Here is a 23221-nt window from a genome sequence, read left to right on the forward strand (position 1 = left end):
CCATCAATACACTCCATATATTTTCTGAATTAATTTTATGTGTCTTTTACTTCAGAGCTCTCATTCTTAACAATTTCCCTCCCGGATTTTGGGTAGTCTTCAGTCCTCAATACTGAGGATACTATCCCCCCTTTAGCGCCATTTGTTGTTGAAGTTGAGGGTTCAATGGGCAGAAGTCTCTCTCTGTTGGTACTCTCTTCTAGTACCAGCGGGATGGCCCCAATACTTCCTCTTTCTCTATCCACACCTTCCCCATTTTCTCCCCCAATATTAGGCATCAAGTTCACCACTTCGGTAGAATTAAGTGCCTCTGAACCCGAGTCTAGTGTGGGATTGGGCGGTTCTGGAGTCAAGGGTGCACCGGGGCTTAGTGAGATCTGATGCTGCTCCTGGGATAACAGAACCTGCTCCTGGACTGTATCCAATTTGGAGCCATCTCCCAGTGTAATTGCATTTAAAGTCTTGAGAAAATTATCAATTAATGGCTGAGAGGGCAGAACTAGGAACAGTCGGGGTCTCCGAACGTAGTCTGCCCTTTCTCTTAGTATGTGGCATAATTCAAAGGTAAACCCTCAGTCTTTTTTTTGTCCAGTCTTCTGCACAAATGTCCTCTCTCTCTATTGTTTTATACTTTATAGTTTATTTTCAATCTAACTCATTTTGAGTTGCTTTGCTGTCTCTACAGCACTTTTTAGCACTGTTATGTGTGGGATCTCTAACATGTCTGACTTCAGGAAGGCTGCCTCTAGTGGCTTCAAGGACTAATGCTTTGCTTTTGAACGTTCCTTCTACAAGAGATGCCACTTCCACCAGTTTCCACAGCAGCAGCTTTTGGCTCGTGGATGTTAGTATGAGAGACATCAGCTCAAGCTTGGGCCTAGTTTTTAACTGGATTTGACCCTCAGACCTCAATCTTGTCAGTAGTGCAGAGGATTCACCTATTGCTGGAAGATTGGCAAAAGATCACTAGATATCATTGAGTCCTCAAAATTGTGGTTACCGTTTGTGCTTTTCCTGCACTCTAGAGCTTCCCCATTGGTTCGGTCTTCAGTCCACATCTGTCTCACTCGACCCAGTTCTTTTTCAAGGTGAAGTTGCTTCTCAGCCACAGGTGATAGAACTGAATCCTCCCAAAGACTATGGCAAGGTGTTCTACTCTTGCTGTTTCTTTATCCCCCAAGAAATTAGGGGAATTGAGACCCCTCCTGAATTCACAAAGTCTGATCAAGAGCCTGCTATAGTTCAAAATGAATTCCCACCACATCATCCTGCCCTTCATTCAAGTGGGAGACTGTACCTTTGATCTGAAAGAATCGTATGCTCACATAGGAGAGATGCATGAGTATCTCCATTTTGTATTAAGATTCCTCTCACTACCAAAATGCAGGTGCAAGATAGCTAAAAGCTGTTTGTCGAGTATGCTCAAGTCTAATTTTAACTGAAGAGGGAACAACGAGAAGTTTCTGCTAAGTAGAGTATAATGTTGGCTAGTAAGGAATTAAAAAGATTAATAAGATACAAAGAAGTCCATTAGATAAGGCCTTAAAGATGCCAGTTTGGTGATGGCAGACTGCATCAGGTGTGCCAGCAATGGTCGGCAGTAAGGGCTGCAGCATTGATCACATTCAGGCCAATGCAATATTGGCACGTGGAAAATAGGTGACTATGATTTGAATGCCTGCTGTCCTAACGCACACCAGTGTACCTATCCGGGGCGCCCAATGTGATATTTAAATGGACTGTTGTAGTAAAAAGGAGACTCTAGGGGAAATTGTGCACCCCTAGCACCTCTTCAGCAGCGGGTGCCCAGGAGAGGTGGCAGTCAGCAGGTTAGGAAAACGGATTCTCAGTTTTACAAGCGTTAGTTTTCCTAACCTACCTCCTGGCTAATTTTTTTTTCCTCCGACTTAATATCTCCACAATATTTAAAACAGCAGAACTACAGAAAATCAGTATTTTTCTGTTTTTATGTGAACTTTTTGAGCTCCTCAAGAGTTAATGTTTGCAGGGCAGGCATTAATTTTTTAGGGTAAAAATGTGCGCTTCGGAGGGAAATAGCTATTCCCTGTACGTACCCGGATCAGTCCAGACTCCTGGGTTTTGCCCCCCTCGAGCAGATGGAGACAGAAGTTTATCAAACAAAACTCCGCCTTATATAGGCTGGTGCCACCTACAGTCTGGCAGTATTCTTCTGTCTCCAGCAGGTGGAGAAGGTGCAAAACCTACAGTCTGTGATTTCAGGCCTAGTTTGTGTTTGAGACAGAGTAGTTAGGTGTTTTAAAAAGAAGTAAGAGAACAAATTTAAAAGACAGCAGCAGGTTTGATTAGGACCGCAGAGAGTTGCCTGCAGGTCCAGGTTGTAGCCTCCCAGGGAATGGTAAGGTCCTGAGGGGACCAGTCCTCCCTGGTTTCAGAGGCAGCTGAGATACTGGGTGGTTAGCCACTATTGCCAGCTTGTGGAGGTCGCTGGGGGTGATACTGGGGAGCCTGGCTCACTCCCCCCCAGCTTGATCCAGGACCCGGAGGCCTGTGATAAGGTATTTAAATAAAAGAAACTTTTTTTTTTTTTTAATCTGGGCGGCTCGACTCTCCCTCTTCTCCGATCGCGGGGGGGGGGGACACTTTGTGCGCCGTTTAGCTATTTCCTGAAGGAGTTAGGGACTCTTGTGTACCAGTAGCATGCCACGCCGGGCTGCGCACGCGCAAACTGTCTCCCGGGGGGAGAGGGAGCCTCTATGACCTAGGGCAGGGTCTATTTGAGGGTCCAGACGGTGACAGATGCCTTTGGGGAGCTACAGCCCCTGGCCTCCGGACCGGTCCCGCAAAGCGTGGGAACGGGCGCCATTTTAGGTGCCTTGGGGTCAGTGTCAGAAGGTGAGGGCGCCATTTTGGCTCCACTGTCACAGCCGGCCTCCGGGGCACAGACGGCACTAGGGGAGACTGATTCTCTTTCATATTTGTCCCCACAGCCTAGGGTCCCTGAGTGGGACGGATCTGTGAAGCCGGGCTCGAATAATGCTGGGGGCCCCGATGGGGAGGAGGATGACTTGTCCTCAGATTCTTCGTTTTCCTCGGAATTTATTTTGCTTATGAATAAGGCCTTTAAGGCCCGGAAGGCGGGGAAAAAGAGGCCTCATAGCCTGGACTCCCTATCAGGGTCCCGGAAGCAAGCCAAGTCCGGCCAGGACCCCTCGGGGGGGCCACGTTCCTTTGGCACCCGGACTCTGATGGTGGATCCAGATACTTCGTCTAACTTGGAGGACCAGGACGATCAGGATTTGCCCGCCCCCGAGGGGGGTTGAAGGGGAGGCAGAGAACCCGCAGGGTAGCCTGCATGGTGCCCATGGGGCAGACGGCGACGACCCAAAGGTTGTTCGTCTGTTTAGAAGAGATGAGCTGGGGCCGCTGATTCCGGCTATCCTTGGTGAGTTGGGTATCCAGCTGCCCCAAGAAGAGTCTCGGTTGGGGGCTACGGACCCAGTGGTGTTAGGCCTGAGGGGGTCCACCGTCTGCATTCCCTTTCCACTTTTCAGCTACAGATTTACTCTTCAAGGAGTGGGACACGCTGGATCTGGGCCTTAAGGTGGCAAAGGCTATGGATAAACTTTACCCCCTGCCTGAGGAGGCCTTGGAACTGTTAAGGGTTCCTAAAGTGGACGCAGTGGTGGCTACGGTTACAAAGAAGATGACCATTCCAGTTACCGGAGGGGGGGGGGCGGCTCTGAAGGATTTACAGGATCGCAAACTAGAGGTTCAGCTCAAGAAGATCTTTGAGGTGTCCACTCTTGGGATTTGCGTGACAATGTGCTGTAATTTTTCCCTACGTGGCCAGCCTTCGCTGGGTCCAACAATTGTTGGCCAATGAGTCTCTTTCCCAAGAGGAAGTACTCCAAGCTGAGCAACTCAAGGCGGTGATTGCATACAGTGCGGATGCCTTTCTTGATTTGCTTCGCACGTCGGCCAGGTCTATGGTGTCGGCTGGGGCTTCGCAACTGGGCGGCAGATGTGTCCTCCAAATCTCAACTGGGATCTTTGCCCTTTAAGAGCAAGCTCTTGTTTGGAAAAGAACTGGAGGATCTGGTTCAGTCATTAGGAGAGAATAAGGTGCATCGGCTGCCGGAAGATCGTCCAAAGCCTAAGGGTCTTGATTTTGCAGAGCTTGGAGACCTAGGGCTTCCAGGGGCTCAGGTTCCTCCTTTTGACACAATGCCAACAGACAGCAGACACATTCTCAATCCTTTTGTGGCCAACGATTCAGTAGGCATTGGTTCCGGTCAGACGGAGGCTAGCGGCAAGCCCTCACAATGATGTGCGGCCGGCCCATTCCTCGTTTCTAGTAGTGGGGGGCAGATTGTCTGTTTTACCAGGGAGTGGGCCAAGATCACGTCGGATCAGTGGGTTCTCACAGTGATAAAACTCAGTTACACGTTAGATTTTGCACGCCGGCCCCACCAGCATTTTCTGGTCTCCCCTTGCGGTTTTTCCCTAAAACGCAAGGCAGTAAAGACCACCCTACGACATCTTCTCGACCTCGGCGCCATTGTTCCAGTTCCCTCGGCGGAGTTTCACCGGGGCGTTATTCCATTTACTTCATGGTACCAAAAAAAGAGGGAACATTTCGACCCATATTCTATCTCAAACGGATCAACAAGTGCCTTCATATTCCTCGGTTCCATATGGAGACTCTGCAGTCCGTGATTGCGTTGGTTCGACAGGGAGAGTTCCTGGCATCCCTCGATCTCACAGAGACGTATTTACACATCGGGATTCGGGCCGATCACCAGAGGTTTTTGCGGTTTTCCATATTGGGCCAGCATTATCAGTTTCGGGCACTACCTTTCGGTCTGGCCACTGCTCCCAGGACGTTCACCAAGATTATGGTGGTGGTAGCAGCACAATTGCGCAGGGAAAGCTTCTTCGTCCATCCGTACCTGGACGATTGGCTGATCCGTGCAAAATCGAAATTACTCTGCCAGCAGGTGATTCAGAGTTCTTCAGTTGTTGCGGTCTCTCGGCTGGGTAGTCAACGAATCCAAGAGCTGGCTTGTACCTTCCCAGTCGCTGGAATTTTTGGGAGCTTTATTCGACACCCGGTTAGGGACGGTATCCCTTATGGAGGAACGGGTGTGCAAGCTACAGGTACAGGTACGGGCCTTGTTATCCAAGTCGATCCCAACGTTCTGGGATTAATTGCAGGTTCTAGGATCCATGACCTTGGTTCCTTGGGCTTTTGCTCATATGCGGCCTTTACAGTCAGCATTGCTCTCCCGATGGATCCCACTTTCCGAACAATTTCATCTCCCTTTGCCTCTGACGGATTCGGCACGGAGCAGCCTGAACTGGTGGTTAGTGCCGGACCACTTACGAAGGGGCATTCCGCTGGTAGTTTGTCCTGGACAGTGGTCACTACAGACGCCAGCTTGTCCAGTTGGGGAGCGGTTTGTCTGCGGATGTCTGTGCAGGGTCTGTGGTCCCAGGAGGAAGCTCACTGGTCTGTCAATCGCCTGGAGACCAGAGCGGTGAGATTGGCTGTGCAGGCATTTCTTCCGCTCCTTCGGGGAAAGGCGGTCAGGGTCCTTTCCGACAATGCGACCACGGTGGCTTATATCAATCGGCAAGGAGGAACCAGTAGTCAGCCGGTGGCATTGGAGGCTTGGCTGTTGATGTCCTGGGTGGAGCAGAACTTATCCTGCATCGCGACTTCTCACATTGCCAGAATGGAGAATGTCCAAGCAGACTTTCTCAGTCGCAATCATTTAGACCCGGGAGAATGGGAGCTAGCAGACGACGTGTTTCAAATCATTTGCGCCCAATGGACCTCATGGCCACGTTCAAGAATGCCAAGGCACCTCGTTTCTTTGCTCGTCGCAGGGAGAGGGGAGCGGAAGGCGTGGACGCTCTCGTGCTTTCCTGGCCGACAGGAGTTATTCTGTACGTGTTCCCTCCTTGGCCACTTATAGGCAGGATACTTTGTCGAATAGAGTTGCATCCCACGGAAGTGGTGTTGATAGCCCCCAGGTGGACCCAGCGGCCCTGGTTTGCGGATCTGGTAAATCTAGCGGTAGTGCCTCGTTGAGATTTCCGAACATGCCGAATCTCCTGCATCAGGGACGCGTTTGTTTCGACCAGGTAGAACGCTTTTGTCTAGCGGCATGGCTTTTGAGAGGAAGCGTTTAAAATCTAGAGGATTCTCCGATGCTGTGGTGACTACGCTTTTGTGCTCCCTTAAGGTTTCGACTTCCCTCTCTTACATGCGGGTTTGGAAGGTCTTTGAGGCCTGGTGTCTAACTGGAAATATTGTTCCCACTCGGGCGGCAATCCCAGATATTTTGAGTGTTCTTCAGGATAGTCTGGCAAAAGGATTGTTGTATAGCTCCTTGTGTGTACAGGTAGCAGCGTTAGGTCCATTACGGGGTCATGTTCATGACAGCTCCTTAGCAACTCATCCTGATGTCTCTCGTTTCCTTCGGGGGGGCGAGGCATTTGCATCAGCCGGTCCGACAGCCCTGTCCTTCATGGAACCTGAATGTGGTGTTGAAGGCTTTGTGTGGGGCACCTTTTGAGCCTTTACGCAGGGCGACCGTGAAGGACCTTACCTTGAAGGTGTGGTATTTTTGGTGGCTATTGTGTCTGCGCGCAGGCTATCTGAGCTTTAGGCGTTATCGTGTAGGGAACCTTTTTTGCGTATTTCGGAGTTTGGAGTGTCCCTACGTACGGTCCCGTCATTCCTGCCTAAGGTAGTATCCTCCTTTCGTTTAAATCGGTCGCTGGAGCTGCCGTCTTTTTCTGACTTGGACAAGTCGGATCCATTTTCTAGAGACTTGCGGAAGTGCGATGTTCGCAGGGCGCTACTGCGTTACCTGGAGGTTACCAATGGATTCCGGGTGTCTGATCATCTCTTTGTGCTGTGGAGTGGTCCACAGAAGGGCAACTTGGCTTCGAAGACTACCATAGCTCGTTGGCTGAAAGAGACCATCAATTCTGCGTACTTGTTGGATGGGCGATCCTTACCAATGGGTGTTCGTGCTCATTCTACTCGCTTGCAGGCTGCGTCCTGGGCGGAATGTCAGCAGGTTTCTCCAGATGAGATTTGCAGAGCAGCTACGTGGAAGTCTCCACATACTTTTGCCAGACATTATCGTCTGGATGTTCGGGCTACAGGAATGGGGGGTTTTGGAGAAGGAGTACTACAGGAACGAAAATTATCAGGTAAGAACCAATTTTCTTTTCCCTGTGTACGTACCCGGATCAGTCCAGAGTGCCACCCATGAGAGGTTTAAAGGGTGTGGAGAATCCGCACTGTATTTCGTTTTTTTTCTGAGCAGTTCACTTGAAGAGCATGGGTTCTGTATCCATTTTGGGGTTCATGAGCCGGTTTTGTGGTTGTTAGCGTACTGTAGATAGTTTGGAGTTCTTCGTGCTCCGTTCTGCTTTGACATTAAGTAATACTACCAAGACTGTAGGTGGCACCAGCCTATATAAGGCGGAGTTTTGTTTGATAAACTTCTGTCTCCATCTGCTAGAGGGGGGGCAAAACACAGGAGTCTGGACTGATCCGTAGTATTACAGGAACGAAAATTATCAGGTAACCAATTTTCTTATAGCCTCATGAACATGAATTTGCATGTGATGAGCGCTGTTAGCTGCGCGCTTGGTTGGACACACGTTTTGGACATGTTAACCCCCATTTTTGTGTTATGGATATGTCCAGAATGGGCATCAAATCTCATGTTGAGTGCTGCGCACAGTATTGCATCAGCGATTGTGCTTTGGAGACAATGTGTAGCCATGGTTTCAGGGTATGGTGGCAGGTTCCTTGGGAACTGCACAGGCAGTGCATGCCGAGCAACAGGAGGTGGCATCAGAGGGAGCAAGAGGGATCATCGGCAGTGGTTAGGGGAATGGGAGAGGATTCAGTCTGGAGGAGTTGAAGGGTGAGAGTGGGAATGTTAATGGATTGAGCTGGGTGAAGGGATAAAAGGAGATCAACTCATTTTATGTATGTGCATAAGAGGGGATTGGAAGAAGGGAAGGAAGTATTGTCGTCAGGACTGGATCCAATAAAGGGACACCTCACTTCTCTCCCAATCTGGATTATCTCTTTAAATTTGGATTCTCTTAGTCTTCAGTGAAAGAATAACTAGAAATCTTGTTTTTACAGGACTGTTTGTACAATAAATATATTTTGATCACAAACGTTTTGTGGGTCTCTGCTGGTATATATTATATATGTGCAAGTAAATACAATACTGTTGCATTGATCATACGGTCTTATGGAACCCTTTTGAAATATAATTGATCTTGCTGAGGGTGGACAGAAAATCAAAAAGGAAAATGTGCCAAATATACTAAAACTTTAAAGAGATACTTTTTGAGGAATATTTTGAAAGGAATGATCCTTAGTTTGAAGATGTATTTCTTTTATATAATTGTGATACCATGCGTTCTTGTTAACCTTTTTAGCTGGGTTTATGCATCACGTTTTGCTAATATAAAGCTGAAGGCAGTGCAGGCTTGGTATGCCACAGTGTTTGTAGAGCTCAGCAGGGCAAACTAATCCTCTTTTTTTTTCACTTTGCATTTAGCTTCATCTGTGCTAAAGCAGCTGAGATGCAAAGTAGCTTGCAAAAGTGATGTGACCACCGTGTAGGCCTTGAACTACAAACTGCATTTCATCCCGGGTTTTCTGATGAAATCTAATGTGATTCATGATTTCTCAGATCTCTCATGACTGTAGGAAAGCATGACATCATGACTTCACTATAAAACGTGGCAGCCAACACCTATCAATAAAGATTGCGTTACTATTTTTTCAACTGTCAATATTAATATTGACATTGGTAAAAATGCCTTTTAACTAAGTAAGATTTTACATAAAATATCTAATTATTGTATGTACAATGAAATCATACAAATAGGTTGAAGGTGTAAGTATTAATAAAGGCCAGTAGTTTAAAAAAAAAAAAAAAAAAAGGCAGTGAGTTTGGGGTCAGGGTGTTTAGTTCTCATAAGAAAATAGTGCTGAAGCAAGCTGTGTAATTGTAACTGATTATGTATGCCTTTCTTCTTCCCCTGCCTTCAGATGTTGTGATCTCAACTGCCTGTCACCCAACTGAGAACATCATTGCCTCAGCAGCGCTAGAGAATGACAAAACGATTAAACTGTGGAAGAGCGACTGTTAGATGCCACAGATGCACTGTTTGCTAGACTGTATCAGGAAAGAAAGAAAAAAAAGGTGCACAGAAGAATGAAAACAGAGTTGAAGGGAAAACCAGAATTTTTTTTTAAAGCAATTTTTATCTGAGCAGAAATGTAACAAGTTACCTAGAGACAATAAAAAAATGGAGAGAACACAAATGTCTGCTACGGTCATATCAGTCTCACACTAAATTAGCAGTCATGGGAGTTGCAAATGTCAGTCTCTCCTACTTTTATTTTTCAACCTGAAGAGGTTTGTGTTTTGTTTTTTTTTTGTTTTTTGGCATTGGCCATGTTTGTTCATGGGAACATGGCCCAGAGAAGGTACTTCTACTTGTTGCCAGAATGCTTAGTTTGTTGAAAGGTGCTGCATCGCCTTGTAGCTTTCAAACCAGGTTGGCTGAAGTAACCTGTTCCAGGCTCCCAAACACTTCACGAGACAGCATTCTGCAGTGACTTGCCAGATTCTGTGGAAGACCACGCAAGCACCCAGTCAATGCATCATAAAACTAACTTGTTTGGGGTTGGTAAGCACTAAGGATTACTTGGTTGGGTTTATGATGATCAGTACCTTCTTCAAGTCGTTTTTCAGATAACACATAATGGAACCTCCTGGTCAAACCAGGCCTTTATGACCAAATTAAGGACAAAGTTGCTGTTGACTGGGAAAAGAACAGTGAGGAAAATATCTTAATTTTTATCTTCTGTCTAGTTTGCTTACATTTCTTGCTACATGTGTTAAATAGAAACTTACATTTCTCTTTGTCTCTCTCTCAAAATATTCAACAGTACCTGCTTTTGTAGTACTACTTGGCCATATTTTGAAGTTTTTCCAAAAGTTCACTGCACACTGTAAAGTTATCGCAATGTGAAAAAAGCAATGGCTGTTTATTTTTTATTTTGTATTTCAGAAATATTGTATTGAAATGTATTGCTAATAGCATGGCTCTGTATCTATTTCAGGCTCAGTATTCTTAATTTTAATTCCTTTTTAAAAAAAAAAAAAATTTTCCCATCACATTTAAGGATACTTTGCAAACCAAAACTGGTACCATAAACCATAATAAAGTGGTGGGATTTTACATGTCCATTGGTGATAAGGTGTGTGTCGTGTCCATTTGGCTTGTTTTGGAATAGAGAAGGAAAGCATATTGACTTGGTTTACACCTGCAGAGGTGCATCGGTAAATGGCTGATCCAAAACCGAAGTAGATGGCAAAAGATTCCAGTTATAGGCGTCTTGTGAAATTCTAAATGGAGGAGAAACTGTTTTCTAAGACAAGCTAGGGCTCAATAGGCTGAGCCAGGCTGGACATGTAAGGATTATGGATCTGTACAACAGAAAAGATCACAAGAGTACAGCCCTCCAAGTAGGTTTTAATACTGAAGCAAGCAGTTGTTAAGTTACTGTACTATCCAGTGCTACAATTTTACAGCTTATTGGAAGATAGGGTTTAGGCCTCTAGCCATGGTTTGAGTGACTATTTCTTTTTGTTTGCTGTTTCTCTCCACCCTCCCACATTATTTGAAAGTAAGTAGTAATTGATCATTAAACCTGTGGGTTCAATCAATTCTTTTTATTTCAATTTGTATGCACTTCCTGACAGAAGATGCCAGCTAGGAGTTGAGGTAGGTAACCATTTTCTTACATACCCCTGCAGTTGTGCAGGTTTTGGGAGTACGATGTCGTGATCTGCTCAAACTGATCTAAACTGTGATGAGCAATGAGAAGATGGGCAGCCTCAGTTCAGTGCAAGATCTTCATTGGGATTGGTGTAGCTCTTAGGCCAGGGTGTCAAAGGTGCTTATCCTGCACTTTGGGGGAAGGTCATGTAAGTATGCTGCTGTCTCTGATTGGGGCTATTTTGTTGTGCGCCTGTCCTAATCATAGATGTACTCGATCTGGGCAACATATGCAAAAAAACCCCATGCTGTTTCTTCTTTGCTTTACTCCCAGGGTTAGAATTGTGGATTTTATTTTTCATACCTATTGAACAATCCTGTTCCTATTTATACCCCAGATCAGTCCAGATGCATGGGTTTTTCATCAGCAGATGGAGACAGAGAGGAAAAGCTTTGCTGATACTGTGCTACTTAAGTTAGTGTGCCACCTGAAGTCCCTTAGTATTTCTCTGTCTCCAATAGATGGTAGAGATGTAAAACCTGCAGCCTGGAGTAAAAAAAAAAAAAAGAGGAAATAAAATTGTTCTCAAGGGTATTACATTCTTACAGTTTTACATATTCATACCCCTCAGCGAAATTTAAGATCGGCTAATAAATGTCTTTTGTCCATTCCATCTCTGAAATCTGTGCATTTATCTATAGTTAGAGATAGAGCTTTATCGATAGCTGGACCTAAACTATGGAATTCTATTCCAGTAGAACTCAGATTGCAGGCAAATTATCAAACTTTTAAAAAGGAGTTTAAAACTTGGCTTTTCAGGCAGGTGTTTGGAGAGGATGTATATCGATAAGTGATGAATGATGATTGATTTCTTTGTATATTTTAGTATTTATTTTCTTGTATTTTTTATCTATTTTTAAGAATGTGAATAATTTCTTTTAAATAAGTTGTATGCTTATTATCTTACAGCTTTTGTTTTATTGTAAACCAGTATGATTGTATTCAGAATATTGGTATATAAATATTAGAGGACCATCCCCTTGGTAGAGTACATAAGATATACTGGGTCAGGCCAAGGACCCATCAAGCCCAGTATCCTGTCTCCAGCAATGGCCAATCCAAGTTGCAAGTACTCAAACGTTAAATCTCAATCTACTATTGCTTATTAATAGTTTATGGATTTTTCCTCTAGGAGCTTATCCAAACCATTTTTAAACCCGGTTACACTAACTGCTGTAACCTCTGGCAATGAATTCCAGAGCTTAACTATGTGCTGAGTGAAAAAATGTCTTCGATTTGTTTTAAATGAGCTACTTGCTAACTTCATGGAGTGCCCCCTAGTCCTTTTCTCTGAAATTAAATAACCAATTTACATTAACTTGTTAAAGGCCTTTCATGGTTTGGTAGACTTCTATCATACCCCCCCCCCCCCCCCCCCCCAGTCGTCTGTTCACCAAACTGAACAGGACCCATGGACTCCCACATAATTCGTATGGGGGAGTCCATAGTAGAGGACATGTTAGAAGGAAATTCCCATTCTGGGATATCCTTAAGTCCTAGGTCCTCACAACCTCCTATACACCCAAGAAGGGTAGGTGCATCTGAGGCTAACAAAGGTATAGACTCCTTGGGAAGTGCAACCCCTGTTGAAGTAAAGGGGCTGTCAGTACCCAGTGGGAATATACAATTAGAGAGTATGAGTGTGGGTGGGGTGAATGCAGTTGCCAATACAATAGTTAAATGTCCAGGCATAATTTTTAACGCAAGTGATGAAGGATTAGATAATGAGGTAGAGCCAGAAAGTGTCGTCATTAGATCTTTGGAGGTTGACAACAAAAATAGATAAGAAGTTATCTAGCTCTGTCACTAAGATCCATACTTTCTCTGTGGAAACCAGGGAAAAGTTTGTGGAGTTAGAAGACAGGACTAATAAAATAGAAACTATAATTGGGAATTTGAACCCCACAGTTAGTAATATTCCAGCTATCGTTGCATCATCCATTAAGGATAATCTCGTTCTACATACTAGAATTGAATTATTAGAACATGAGTTACGATCAAGTAATCTTCAATTGTTAAATTTTCCGAGGTCTAGATTAATTTCTGCCTTTGAGTTATATAAAAAATATATAGTCGAGATATTATCCTATGATTCTACACAGATTCCTTTACTTTCTAAGATGTACTATATCCCAAAAGGAAGAACATTACTGACACAGGAAGGAGGAATTGATATTATGGAAAGTCCTGGGGTCTCTACCATTTTAGAGGACTCCATGGACAATATACTTTCTAGAGCAACGTTGTTAATATCTTTTTCTTTAAGACAAGAGAGAGACCTATTCTTCTCAAAATATTTTCAATTTAAAGATCAGAATTTTTGCGGTCAGAAGATACAGGTCTTTCCTGATGTTTCTCGTGCCACTCAGGCACGTAGAAAACAGTTCTTGTCTCATAAACAATCAGTGTTAGATATAGGAGCTAGTTTTTATTTGAAATTCCCCTGTAAGTGTCAGATAATGTATCAGAACAATAAGTTTGTGTTTACTGATCCATTGCATTTAGAGCGATTCCTAAGGGATAAGTCATCAGTAGAAACGGTGGAAGTATAGGAAATTGGTTGTAATTAGAAATGTATCAGTATATTTGACCTGCCCTCCCACTCTCCCTAGATGTGGGCTAGATATCCTAAGAAATGAGATTTAATAATAATGTGAGGTTTTATTGTTTACCTTGGAATTCCTGATTATTTCATTTGTTTAAAATGTTATATTTCAATAAATAATAAATTGAAAAAAAAAAAAAAGCAGCCTCAAGCCCTCCCAGTCCCTGGAATATCTGGGAGTTTGATTTGACACCAAGCAGGGCAAGGTCTTCCACCTTCGCGGATAAGGAAGTTGATATGCCAAATGTGTTGGTTGACGAACATGATATACCCCAAGGTGTGGAGTTATCTTCAGGTCCTCGATTTGATGGCGTCAACCCTGGAGGGCGAGGGCACACATGCGGCCATTTCAGCACTCCCTTCTGTCACGTTGGAACCCGCTGTCTCAAGACAATTTGATTCGCCTCCACCTACCAATGGAAGTATGTTTTCAGCTCCAGTGGTGGCTTCAGGAAACTCACCTGGGTGAGGGTGTAAACCTGTCCCTGCTGAACTGGCTGGTTCTCACGACAGATGAGAGCATCCGGGGTTGGAGAGCTCACTGTCAGGAGCTGACAGCCCAGGGACGTTGGACCAAGGAAGAAGCGCTCTGGAGCATAAACTGCCTGGAAGCCCGGACAGTCAGATTGGCATGTCTACAGTTCAGCCACTTACTCCAGAGTCAGGCAACAACGGTAGCCTACATCAACTGCCAGGGAGGAACCAAGAGCCAGCAAGTGTCTTTGGAGATGGATCTCCTTATCGAATGGGCGGAATTGAATCTACAGATTATCTCTGCCTCCCACATTGCAGGAAAAGACGACATCAGAGCAGATTTTCTAAGCAGGGTTCCAGGAGAATGGGCATTGTCGGCCAAAACCTCCCATCCATCGACCTGCTGGCCGCATCTCACAATGCAAAGGTTTCCTGATTTCCTCAGTGGCAGAAGAGATCAGCGGTCCCTGGATATGATGCCCTGTTCAGACCTTTCCAGAAGAGAACTTAATATAATGCCTTACCTCCGTGGCCACTGCTGGGCAGGGTCATTTGCAGAATCAAGCACCACAGGGGATTAATCCTTCTAGTGGCTTGAGATTGGCTTGGCTCCACCAGGGTCCGGTCCTTCACAAGGATCTGGCTCTATTTTGTTTTATGGTTTGGACCTTGAGAAGGCTTGCCTCATGAAGCGGGTATATTCTGCTCCAAGCGTGTAAGTTCTCGACATCCTTAGTGTATGTGCAAGTCTGGAGAGTATTTGAGGCCTGGTGTGAGGAACGCAGTGTTGCCCCTTGGATGGCCAAAATCCCTCTGTTACTGGAATTTTTACAGGATGCCTGAAAATGGTGGTCCTGGTGGCGATATGCTCGGCTCTTTGCATCTCTGAACTACCGGCATTGTCGTGTAGGGAGCCATTCCTCCGGATAATCCCTGGAGTGTTACAACTTCGTACCATTCCATCCTTCTTGGCAAAGGTAGTCTCGGAGTTTCATATGATTCAGTCCATTTCGTTGCAGTCCCTAGATAGGCACAAGGACATGGAAGAATACCGCCCCTCCGCCATTTAAACCAGTAGGTTTTTGATGCGGTATCTGGAACTTTCAGAACCGGTGCGTAAGATGGACCTTTTGTTCTTCACGGTGGAAGGAGACAGGGCAAACCAGCTTCAAGGACTACCTTAGCTCGCTGGCTCAAGGAAGTGGTCAAAGGAGCTTATGTAGAGGCAGGAAAGCCATTACTCTTTCAGGTTAAAGCTCATTCCACTAGGGCTCAGGCAGTATCCTGGCGGAAGCTAAGATGCTGTCTCCCGTTGACATCTCTCGAGCGACATCTTGGTCCTCCTTGCACACCTTCTCCAGGTTCTATCACCTGGACATTCAGACCTGAGAGGACACAGCCTTTACTAGGGTGGTGCTAACCGGACCTTGGGCAGCCTCCCGCCCTGATTGGGGAGTAGCTTTTGTACATCCCATTGGTCCTGAGTCCATCTGGCTACATGCTAGGAAATGGAGAGATTACTTACTGAAAATTTCATTTTCCTTAATGTCTACAGATGGACTCAGCATACCGCCCACGACTGCCCAAGGATGGTGCCAAAGAATTGTCTGTAAAGTGAATATTGATTCCAAGAGGTTACGGGTAAGCCGTTGCCCAATCCCTAGATCAGGACATCTATTATCTTGCTGGGATTCAGTGTTTGGTTGGCTGAGTACAGTTATGGTTATCCATTTTTAATCAAGTTTTAATCAAGTTTTTTCAATAGGATGTCCACAATGGCTTTTGAAGAGAATACTGAAGGGCTGAGGTCACTGCAGGGGTGTATCTAGTGATGTCAGCTTTGAAACCTGACTCATTCTCCATCTGCTAGCAGGGGAGCATATAGCCCATTGGTCCTGAGTACATCTGTCTACCCGAAGGAAAACGAAATTATCAGGTAAGTAATTTCTCCAGTCTAAATGTTTTTTGTAATTTTAGTTTTTATAACAGTTTCCATGATTTTTCCTGGCACTGAAGTCAGGCCCCCCCCACTGGTCTATAGTTTCCCAGATCACCCCCTGGAGCCCTCTTTAAACATCAGGGTTACATTGGCCATCTTCAGGTACAATGAATGATTTTAATGATAGCATACAAATTAATTGAAATAGGTCTGAAATTCATTTTTTAGTTCTTTCAGAATCCTGAGATGTATGCCATCCAGTTCAGGTGATTTGCTGCTCTTCAGTTTGTCAATCTGGCCTACTACATCTTCCAGGTTTATTGTGATTTGGTTCAATTCATCTAAATCATCACTCTTGAAAACTGTCTCTGGAACGGGTATCTCCCCAACATCCCCTTCAGTAAACACTGAAGCAAAGAAATTGTTCGTAGGGCAAACAGGGGTTTGGTAACCCTGAAGTGCCTCAGCCTGACAAGTGAGGAGGGTTGTGAAAGACAGTCTGGCTCCTTCTCTATCCCCTTGCTTCTTCCCCTTGCTTCCATCGAAGACAGCATAAGGGAAGTACCTGATTTTCTTGCCAGCATGGTAATAGAAGCTGGTGGGGGTGGGAAAGAGGCAAGTTTTTCCTTGCAGATGCATGCCTTCCTGGCTGGGTCAGCCATCGTAGGAAGGAATGGTGAGCGGCTCTTGAAGCGGGAAGTCAGGGAACAGCTGGTGGTTTGCGGTATAACTAAGCACATCCAAGTGGGCTGCTAGTGCGAGGAAGTTTGGCTGATTGTAGCATGTGCAGCTGGGCCCAATATGGCAGCATCCACAGAGCATGGGAAATGCCACTCCAGAGATCTGTAATCGCAACTCACTACTGTGGGGTTTCCTACGAGGTGTTTTTCCAGAGGGGAGAGCAACTCTGTTGTAGCTAGCATTTCTGCGGGAGGCAGGCAAAACTGCTCTCCTCACTAACGCAGAAATGAAGGCCATTTTGCAAAATTGCTGAGGAGCAGGAAAGGATGGGGGAAGGGTTAGCTTCTCCTCTGTCTCCTGCTGTCCCAGACACTGGGATTGCCAAGGAGGAATCAAAGGGAGCTGGGGGACTTTGTGGATAAGGATTAAGAGGATGCCTTTTCTTCTGAATTTGTGCTCCTTATGCACAAGGCTTTCCTGACAAAGCATTAGGAAAGCGCTCCCAGTTTCTTCCATGGCAGGGGAAAGCCAGGAGACTGGACTGCTGGGGGGTCTTCTCTGTAAGCTTGGTCTGTCTGCAACCTGTGAGCAAATCTGAAGACTTGGAAGGGGCCTGCGGAAGAGTCCCCAGGGGACGATGCAGACAAGGGACACTTGGATTCAGAGGAGATTACTGCTGCTGAAGGGGACAACCCTAAGGTGGTCTGGTTTTTCAGGAAAGAGTAGTTTCCTTTGATTCCCCAAGTATTGCAGGAGCTTGGGATTAAGGTGCCTCAGGAAGAGTCATGAGGGTTGGACCCTGTCATGGAAGGTCTTTGAGGTCCAGCTAAGATCTTTACTTTCTATTAATTAGATTGTCAAAAAGATAGTCGGGAAGTGGGATACTCCTGAGGCTGGTCTGAAGATGTTGAGAGTGATGGCTAAGCTGTACCCCCTACCCAAGGGTGTGTTAAAGCTCCTCATGCTTCCTAAGGTGGACACTTCTGTCTCGGCATTGACCAAAAAAACCACCATTCTGGTGGCAGGATCAATGGCTTTGAAAGACGTTCAGGACCGAAAGTTAGAGATCCATCTCAAGAAAATGTTCAAGGTCTCGGCTTTGGACATCCATGCAGCGGTCTGCAGTAGCTTCATGGCATAAGCCTGTTTGCGCTGGGTGCAGAAGCTTCAAGTGAAGGGAACAGCTTGCTTTGCCCCCCTGCCAAGCAGGCAGAGTGCTTGGAGCTGGGGGGTGGCTTATATTGCAGTTGCGTTGTTATGACTTGCTTTGCACGTCCGCCAGGAATATGATATCCGCAGTTTCATCCAGAAGACTCCTATGGTTGTGAAATTGGTCAACGGATGTCTAGTCCAAGTAGCAGCTGGGCAATCTGCCTTTTAAAGGCAAGCTCTTATTTGTTGAGGATCTGGAACAGCTAATGACTCATTTGGACAAGTCAAAAGGTTCATAAATTGCTGAGGTCAAGCCGAAAGGAGGCAAGAAGACATTTCCAATCAGATTGCGGTATAGGGAAGTGAGGAGATATTGTCTAAGTAGAGGACCTTCCTCCTCCCAGAGACAGGGGTCTGAGCAGATGCAGTCTTTCCGGGGCTCATGTAGACCAGCCCGGGAAAACTGCAGTCAGGGGGCTGGAGGAGGTAAACCTGTACAATGAGATGCAGCTGGTGCACTCTTTCTTGGAGATTGGAACGGTTGATCCTTTTTTTATGAAGAGTGGACCAAGGTCACAATGAACCAGTGGGTTCTGACAGTTGTATGGGATGGTTACGCCTTAGAATTTGCATGTCTGATTTTCCAAGCCTATATGATTTCCCCTTGTGCCTCCTGTGCCAAAAGAGAGGATTTGCACCACATTGCATTGGCTCCAGTATCTGAAAGCGATAGTTCCTTGTATTAGCCAGGGAATGAAAATATGAAGAAATGTTGGTGTTACGGGCTGGGGCTAGGGTCAGTTAGGCCCCCAAAGAATTGAACCACTGACTGAGCTGTTTAAATTGTAATAGCATTGTGTTCCTAGAGTAATAGACTACTTCACTGCTGAGTTTCATGGATCGATCTTAGGATTTAAGCCTTTTGGGCTTCTCTTTTCTGTTAAGCTCTGTCTTCTCTGGAAAACTAAACCACTGAATTTTGTGTGCTAGCGCTGAGGCCCTAAGGAAATCTGCATTATTGAGCTACCTATAGGTCACATTCCACTGACCTTTTTGTCAACACCTGGCAGGACCCCTCTGCCTTAGGGCTGGAATACGAGAGAAAAAAAAGTGCACACATGATTGATGGCTGAGTATTGGCAGGAAAGTCAGTCAAAGAATGAGATTCTATATAAACCACCTCACAACATCAGTATCTGTGTTTACTGAAACGCAAGACTATTAGTCGTGCCATGGTCTAGCATTGTGTTCCTACTTCACTGCTGAGTTTCATGGATCGATCTTAAGGACATAAGCAGATTTAGAATTGTATCGTGTTTATATGTATATACTGGTCTTTATTATATGCATATAATTTCTTGTATCTTCTATTACATTTGTATTTTTCCTAGTTTACATTAGACCTTATTTTTATGTGCAATGCAATTTTTCTTAGTCTTAGATTATTAGATATATTCAGTTTACTGTAAGTAAACTGAATATAAGCACAATGTATAGATATTTGAGTCTGTGGAAATTTGAAAGAGAAATTCAAGTAGCATCCTTAACCATTCCCCAGCCATTACAGCTGGTGCTGTGCGCTCTTTTCTCTTTTTTTTCCCATAATGGAAATGATAGTTCTTATACTCCTTAAACGCGGAACAGGAAGATATTCCATCTATTTTGTGATCCCAAAGAAGGAGGGGACCTACTGGCCCATTCTGGATCTGAAGAAGATGAATGCCGCCCTCTGTGTGCCATGTTTCCGAATGGAGATTCTGTGCTCTGATACCAGCAGTGCATAAGAGGGAGTTCCTGGCTTTTTTGGATCTCACAGGAGTGTATCTACATATTCCCGTCAAAATGGAGCATTACATTCTTCACTTCATAGTGCTGGGAGAGCATTTCCAATTTCATGCAAACCCATATGGGTTGGCAATGGCACCTTGGAGTAGTAGCTGCAGCTCTGTGGAAGGAAGACATCTTAGTGCACCCTTATTTGGACAACTGGTTCACTTGAGTAAAGTTGAGAGACCTATGTCAGCAGTTGGTTCAGCAGGTTATGCTGAGGTTACGGACCCTGGGCTGGATAGTGAATATGGCCAAGAGCAATCTGGTTCTGAACCAGTTGCTGGATCACCTGAGAGCCCACTTTGATACCAGGCTATGCAAGGTGTTTCTCACTAGGAAAAGGGTGCTGAAGTTGCAAGCACAGATCCTCTAATTTATTGCAGCTTTCAGGACCCAAAATATGGGATTATTTGCGCAGATCCTAGATTCTGTGGTATCTACACTAGATCTAGTTCCCTAGGTGTTCATGCATATGTGGCCTCTGCAAAAGATCTTTCTGTTCTGCTAGAATCTGCAGTCTGAGGAGTTCCACACTCCACTGCTGCTGCAAGGGAAACCAGGTCCAGTCTCTCCTGGTGGTCAGCAGCAAAAGCATTGTGGTCTCAATTGTTTGGAAACAAAGGTGGTATGCAAGGCATTACTCTCTTTTCTTCCATGGTTACATAGTCAAGTGTTGTGAGTTCTATTGGATGCAACAATGGTGGCTTATATCGGTCACCAAGGGGGGAACCAGGTGTCTCATGTCACTGGAGGTCCAGGTGCTTTTCCATTGGGCGGAGCAGCACTTGATGGCTCTAGCAGCCTCTCATGTTGCCGGAGTGGACAATGTCCAAGCAGACAGCTGGCAGGCATTGGACCTTGGCGAATGGGAGCTGGCAGAAGAGGCAATGAGTCTCATTTGTTCCAGATGGGGCAATTCTCAGCTCGACCTGATGGCATTGAGGCAGAACACCAAAGTACCCTGCTTCTTCAGTCACAGAAGGGAAGTCTGAGCAGAAGGTCTTGACACACTGGTTCATCCGTGGCCGTTTGGCATTCTTTGTAAGGCTTTCTTCCAAGGCCACTGATAGGAAGGGTACTATGGAGGATCGAAGCTCATCTGGGGAAGGTGATCCTGGTGACTCTGGTCTTGATAAATTTGGCAGTGGATGGCCCTCTAAGACTTGGACATCTTCACAGGTTTCTTCATCAGGGCCCAATCTTCTTGGATCAGGCAGATCGCTTTTGTCTCATGGCCTGGCTTTTGAAAGGAATCAGTTATGCGTGAAGGGCTATTTGGAAGAAGTCATTCCCACCTTACTACAGGCTAGGAGGCTTTCCACTTCCTTGGCTTATGTCAGGGTGTGAAGTGTGTTTGAGGCATGATGTCTCACATTTTGGTCTTTTTGCAGAATGGCCTAGTGAAAGGGCTTACATTCAATTCCTTAAGAGTTCATGTGGAAGCATTGGGCTGTTGGAGGAATAAGTTGCATGGGATGCCCCTGGCTTCACATCCCTATGTGATCCGTTTTCTTCGGGGGTGAAACATTGGCATTCTCTGAAGAGTTTCCCTCGTGGAACCTTAATTTGGTGTTGCGGGTGCTCTGTGGTTCGCTGACAAGCTGTTGAAACAGGTGTCTCTGAAGTACCTTACACTAAAAGTAGTCTTTCTGGTGGTGATTTGTTTGGCCAGGAGTATTTCAGAGCTTCAAGCATGGAAGTGTAGTTTACTCCAGTTTAGAGGAAGAGGATATCTTTGTGCAATGGAACTTCTATTCTTCTGGAATTTGCATTCGGCGATTCCACAATAGAAGTAATTTTATCTATTAGATGTCAGTCACACTCTGTTTTACTCTCTGAAGGTCAGCAACAGTTTTCAAAGATCCAATCACCTCTTTGTTCTATTTGGGGTAGCGAAGAAGGGAGTAAGGCTTCTAAAGCTACCATTTCATAGTGGCTGAAGGAGGCCATTGTGTCTGCTTAAGTTTGCAAGGGGCAACCGATTCCTGTGAGGCTTTGAGCTCATTCTGCTAGGGCACAGGTAGCGTTCTGAGCTGAGTGTCAGTTGTCGTCGCCCCCCCCCCCCCCCCCCGAAATCTGTCGGGCAGCATTTCAGATTCCCGCCCAGAATACGGGAGCTGGGGTACATCCCATGCATCTGGTCTGATTTAGGGTATGAACAGGAAAGGAAAATTGGCTCTTACCTGCTAATTTTTGTTCCTGGAATACCACAAATCAGTCCAGAACCCCTCGCTCTCTGGAAAGACCACTCTATATTTTTGCTTTATGTAGAAAGTAAGCAGATATTTCAGGGTTTTGGCTTTTCGTTAGATACTATAGATGAAAGGGCTCAACCTTTCCATTGCTTATTTTGGGTGGAAGAGCTTTTGCTTGGGTACAGTTCATACTGAAAGTCTGCAGATGGCATGCTAACTTAAGTAGCACGGTGTCAGCAAAGCTGCTCTTCTTCTCTCCATCTGGTAGGGATGAAAAACCCATGCATCTAGACTGATCTGTGGTATCTAGGAGTGAAAATTAGCTGGTAAGAACCAATTTTCCTTTTGTTTATATAATGTCAATAATTTTTTTTTATACTAGTTTAACTCCATAAATTAGGCATGTGCATTTTAAAGGACACTCGATAATTCACTTGAGCACTTGGGATACCGGGTGAGAAATAGGAGCATGACGCGTTTTCTATGCCTCAGCCTGGAAATAGAACCTGATCAGTGTTTCCTGACATCCCATTCAATTAATGCTGCTTTTGGTCGTCCTTTTTTAATTCTATCATTGAACCAGATGGCACTGCTGCAGAAAAGTGGAAGTGTCTTCAGTACAATAGAGATGCTGTGGATTTGTCCTACCTATGTATCAGGCCGATACAGTAAGGACGCGGTAGAAAAAGTGCGGCAGTGCCGGGCGCCTGCTCGTTTGCCACGCGCACAGTTCAGATCACATACCGCTCAATACAGTATTTAAATGGCATGCAAATGCAAGCCATGTCCAAAGCGCGTCCAAGAAGAGTCCATGAAGCGCAATCCATTTTACTGTATAGAGCGCTATACAGCGCCTATACAGTATCCTGGGTGCGCTGGTACCTGTCATTTCAAATGTCATTTCAAATGACAGGTACCAGGAAGTGGATTCCAACTTAAAGCAAAAAAGGATCAGAGAAGTATCAGCTGGCCTAAACTCTTGCCTGCCCAACCTAAAATCCAACGCACCGGGAAAGCCACGCTTCAGGATCGGGCAAACTTTCCCCCAGCCCCCGCTCACCTGACCTGGCCACGTCCATGGGTGCCGGTCTCCGGAGCAGCCCCAGTCCTCTCTCCCCTCCTCCCGGGGGCAGCCGGCGGCGAGAGCGGCTTCAGCAGCCCGGGGCAGATCGGGCGCTCCCCATGCGAGGCGCGTCTTCCAGCAGCCCTCGCCGGCGATGGTGAATGAGCGCACGCCGTGACCTCGGACATCCAGCCGGGCACTCAGGTCACGGCGTGCGCTCATGCGCTCATTCACCATCGCCGGCGAGGGCTGCTGGAAGCCATGCCTCGCATGGGGAGCGCCCGGGCTGCTGAAGCCACTCTCGCCGCCGGCTACCCCCGGGAGGAGGGGGGAGAGGACTGGGGCTGCTCCGGAGACCGGCACCCATGGACGCGACCAGGGCAGGTGAGCGGGGGCTGGG

At 45.9% G+C, this 23221-nt stretch overlaps 1 protein-coding gene across 5 annotated transcripts in view; it reads left to right on the top strand.

Moving 5' to 3' along the window:
• WDR5 (WD repeat domain 5) overlaps positions 1 to 10287 on the top strand; it is a 113676-nt gene extending 103389 nt beyond the window's left edge. For all 5 annotated transcript variants that reach the window (XM_029612246.1, XM_029612245.1, XM_029612243.1 and 2 more), the window contains one exon: positions 9083 to 10287. In XM_029612246.1, the coding sequence (XP_029468106.1) occupies positions 9083 to 9091 (9 nt within the window). In that variant the 3' untranslated portion in view covers positions 9092 to 10287. The remainder of the gene's footprint in view (positions 1 to 9082) is intronic.
• The last annotated feature ends 12934 nt before the right edge of the window (positions 10288 to 23221 follow it).

The sequence above is a fragment of the Rhinatrema bivittatum genome, chromosome 8, assembly GCF_901001135.1.
Source record: "Rhinatrema bivittatum chromosome 8, aRhiBiv1.1, whole genome shotgun sequence".
Lineage (NCBI taxonomy): Eukaryota > Metazoa > Chordata > Amphibia > Gymnophiona > Rhinatrematidae > Rhinatrema > Rhinatrema bivittatum.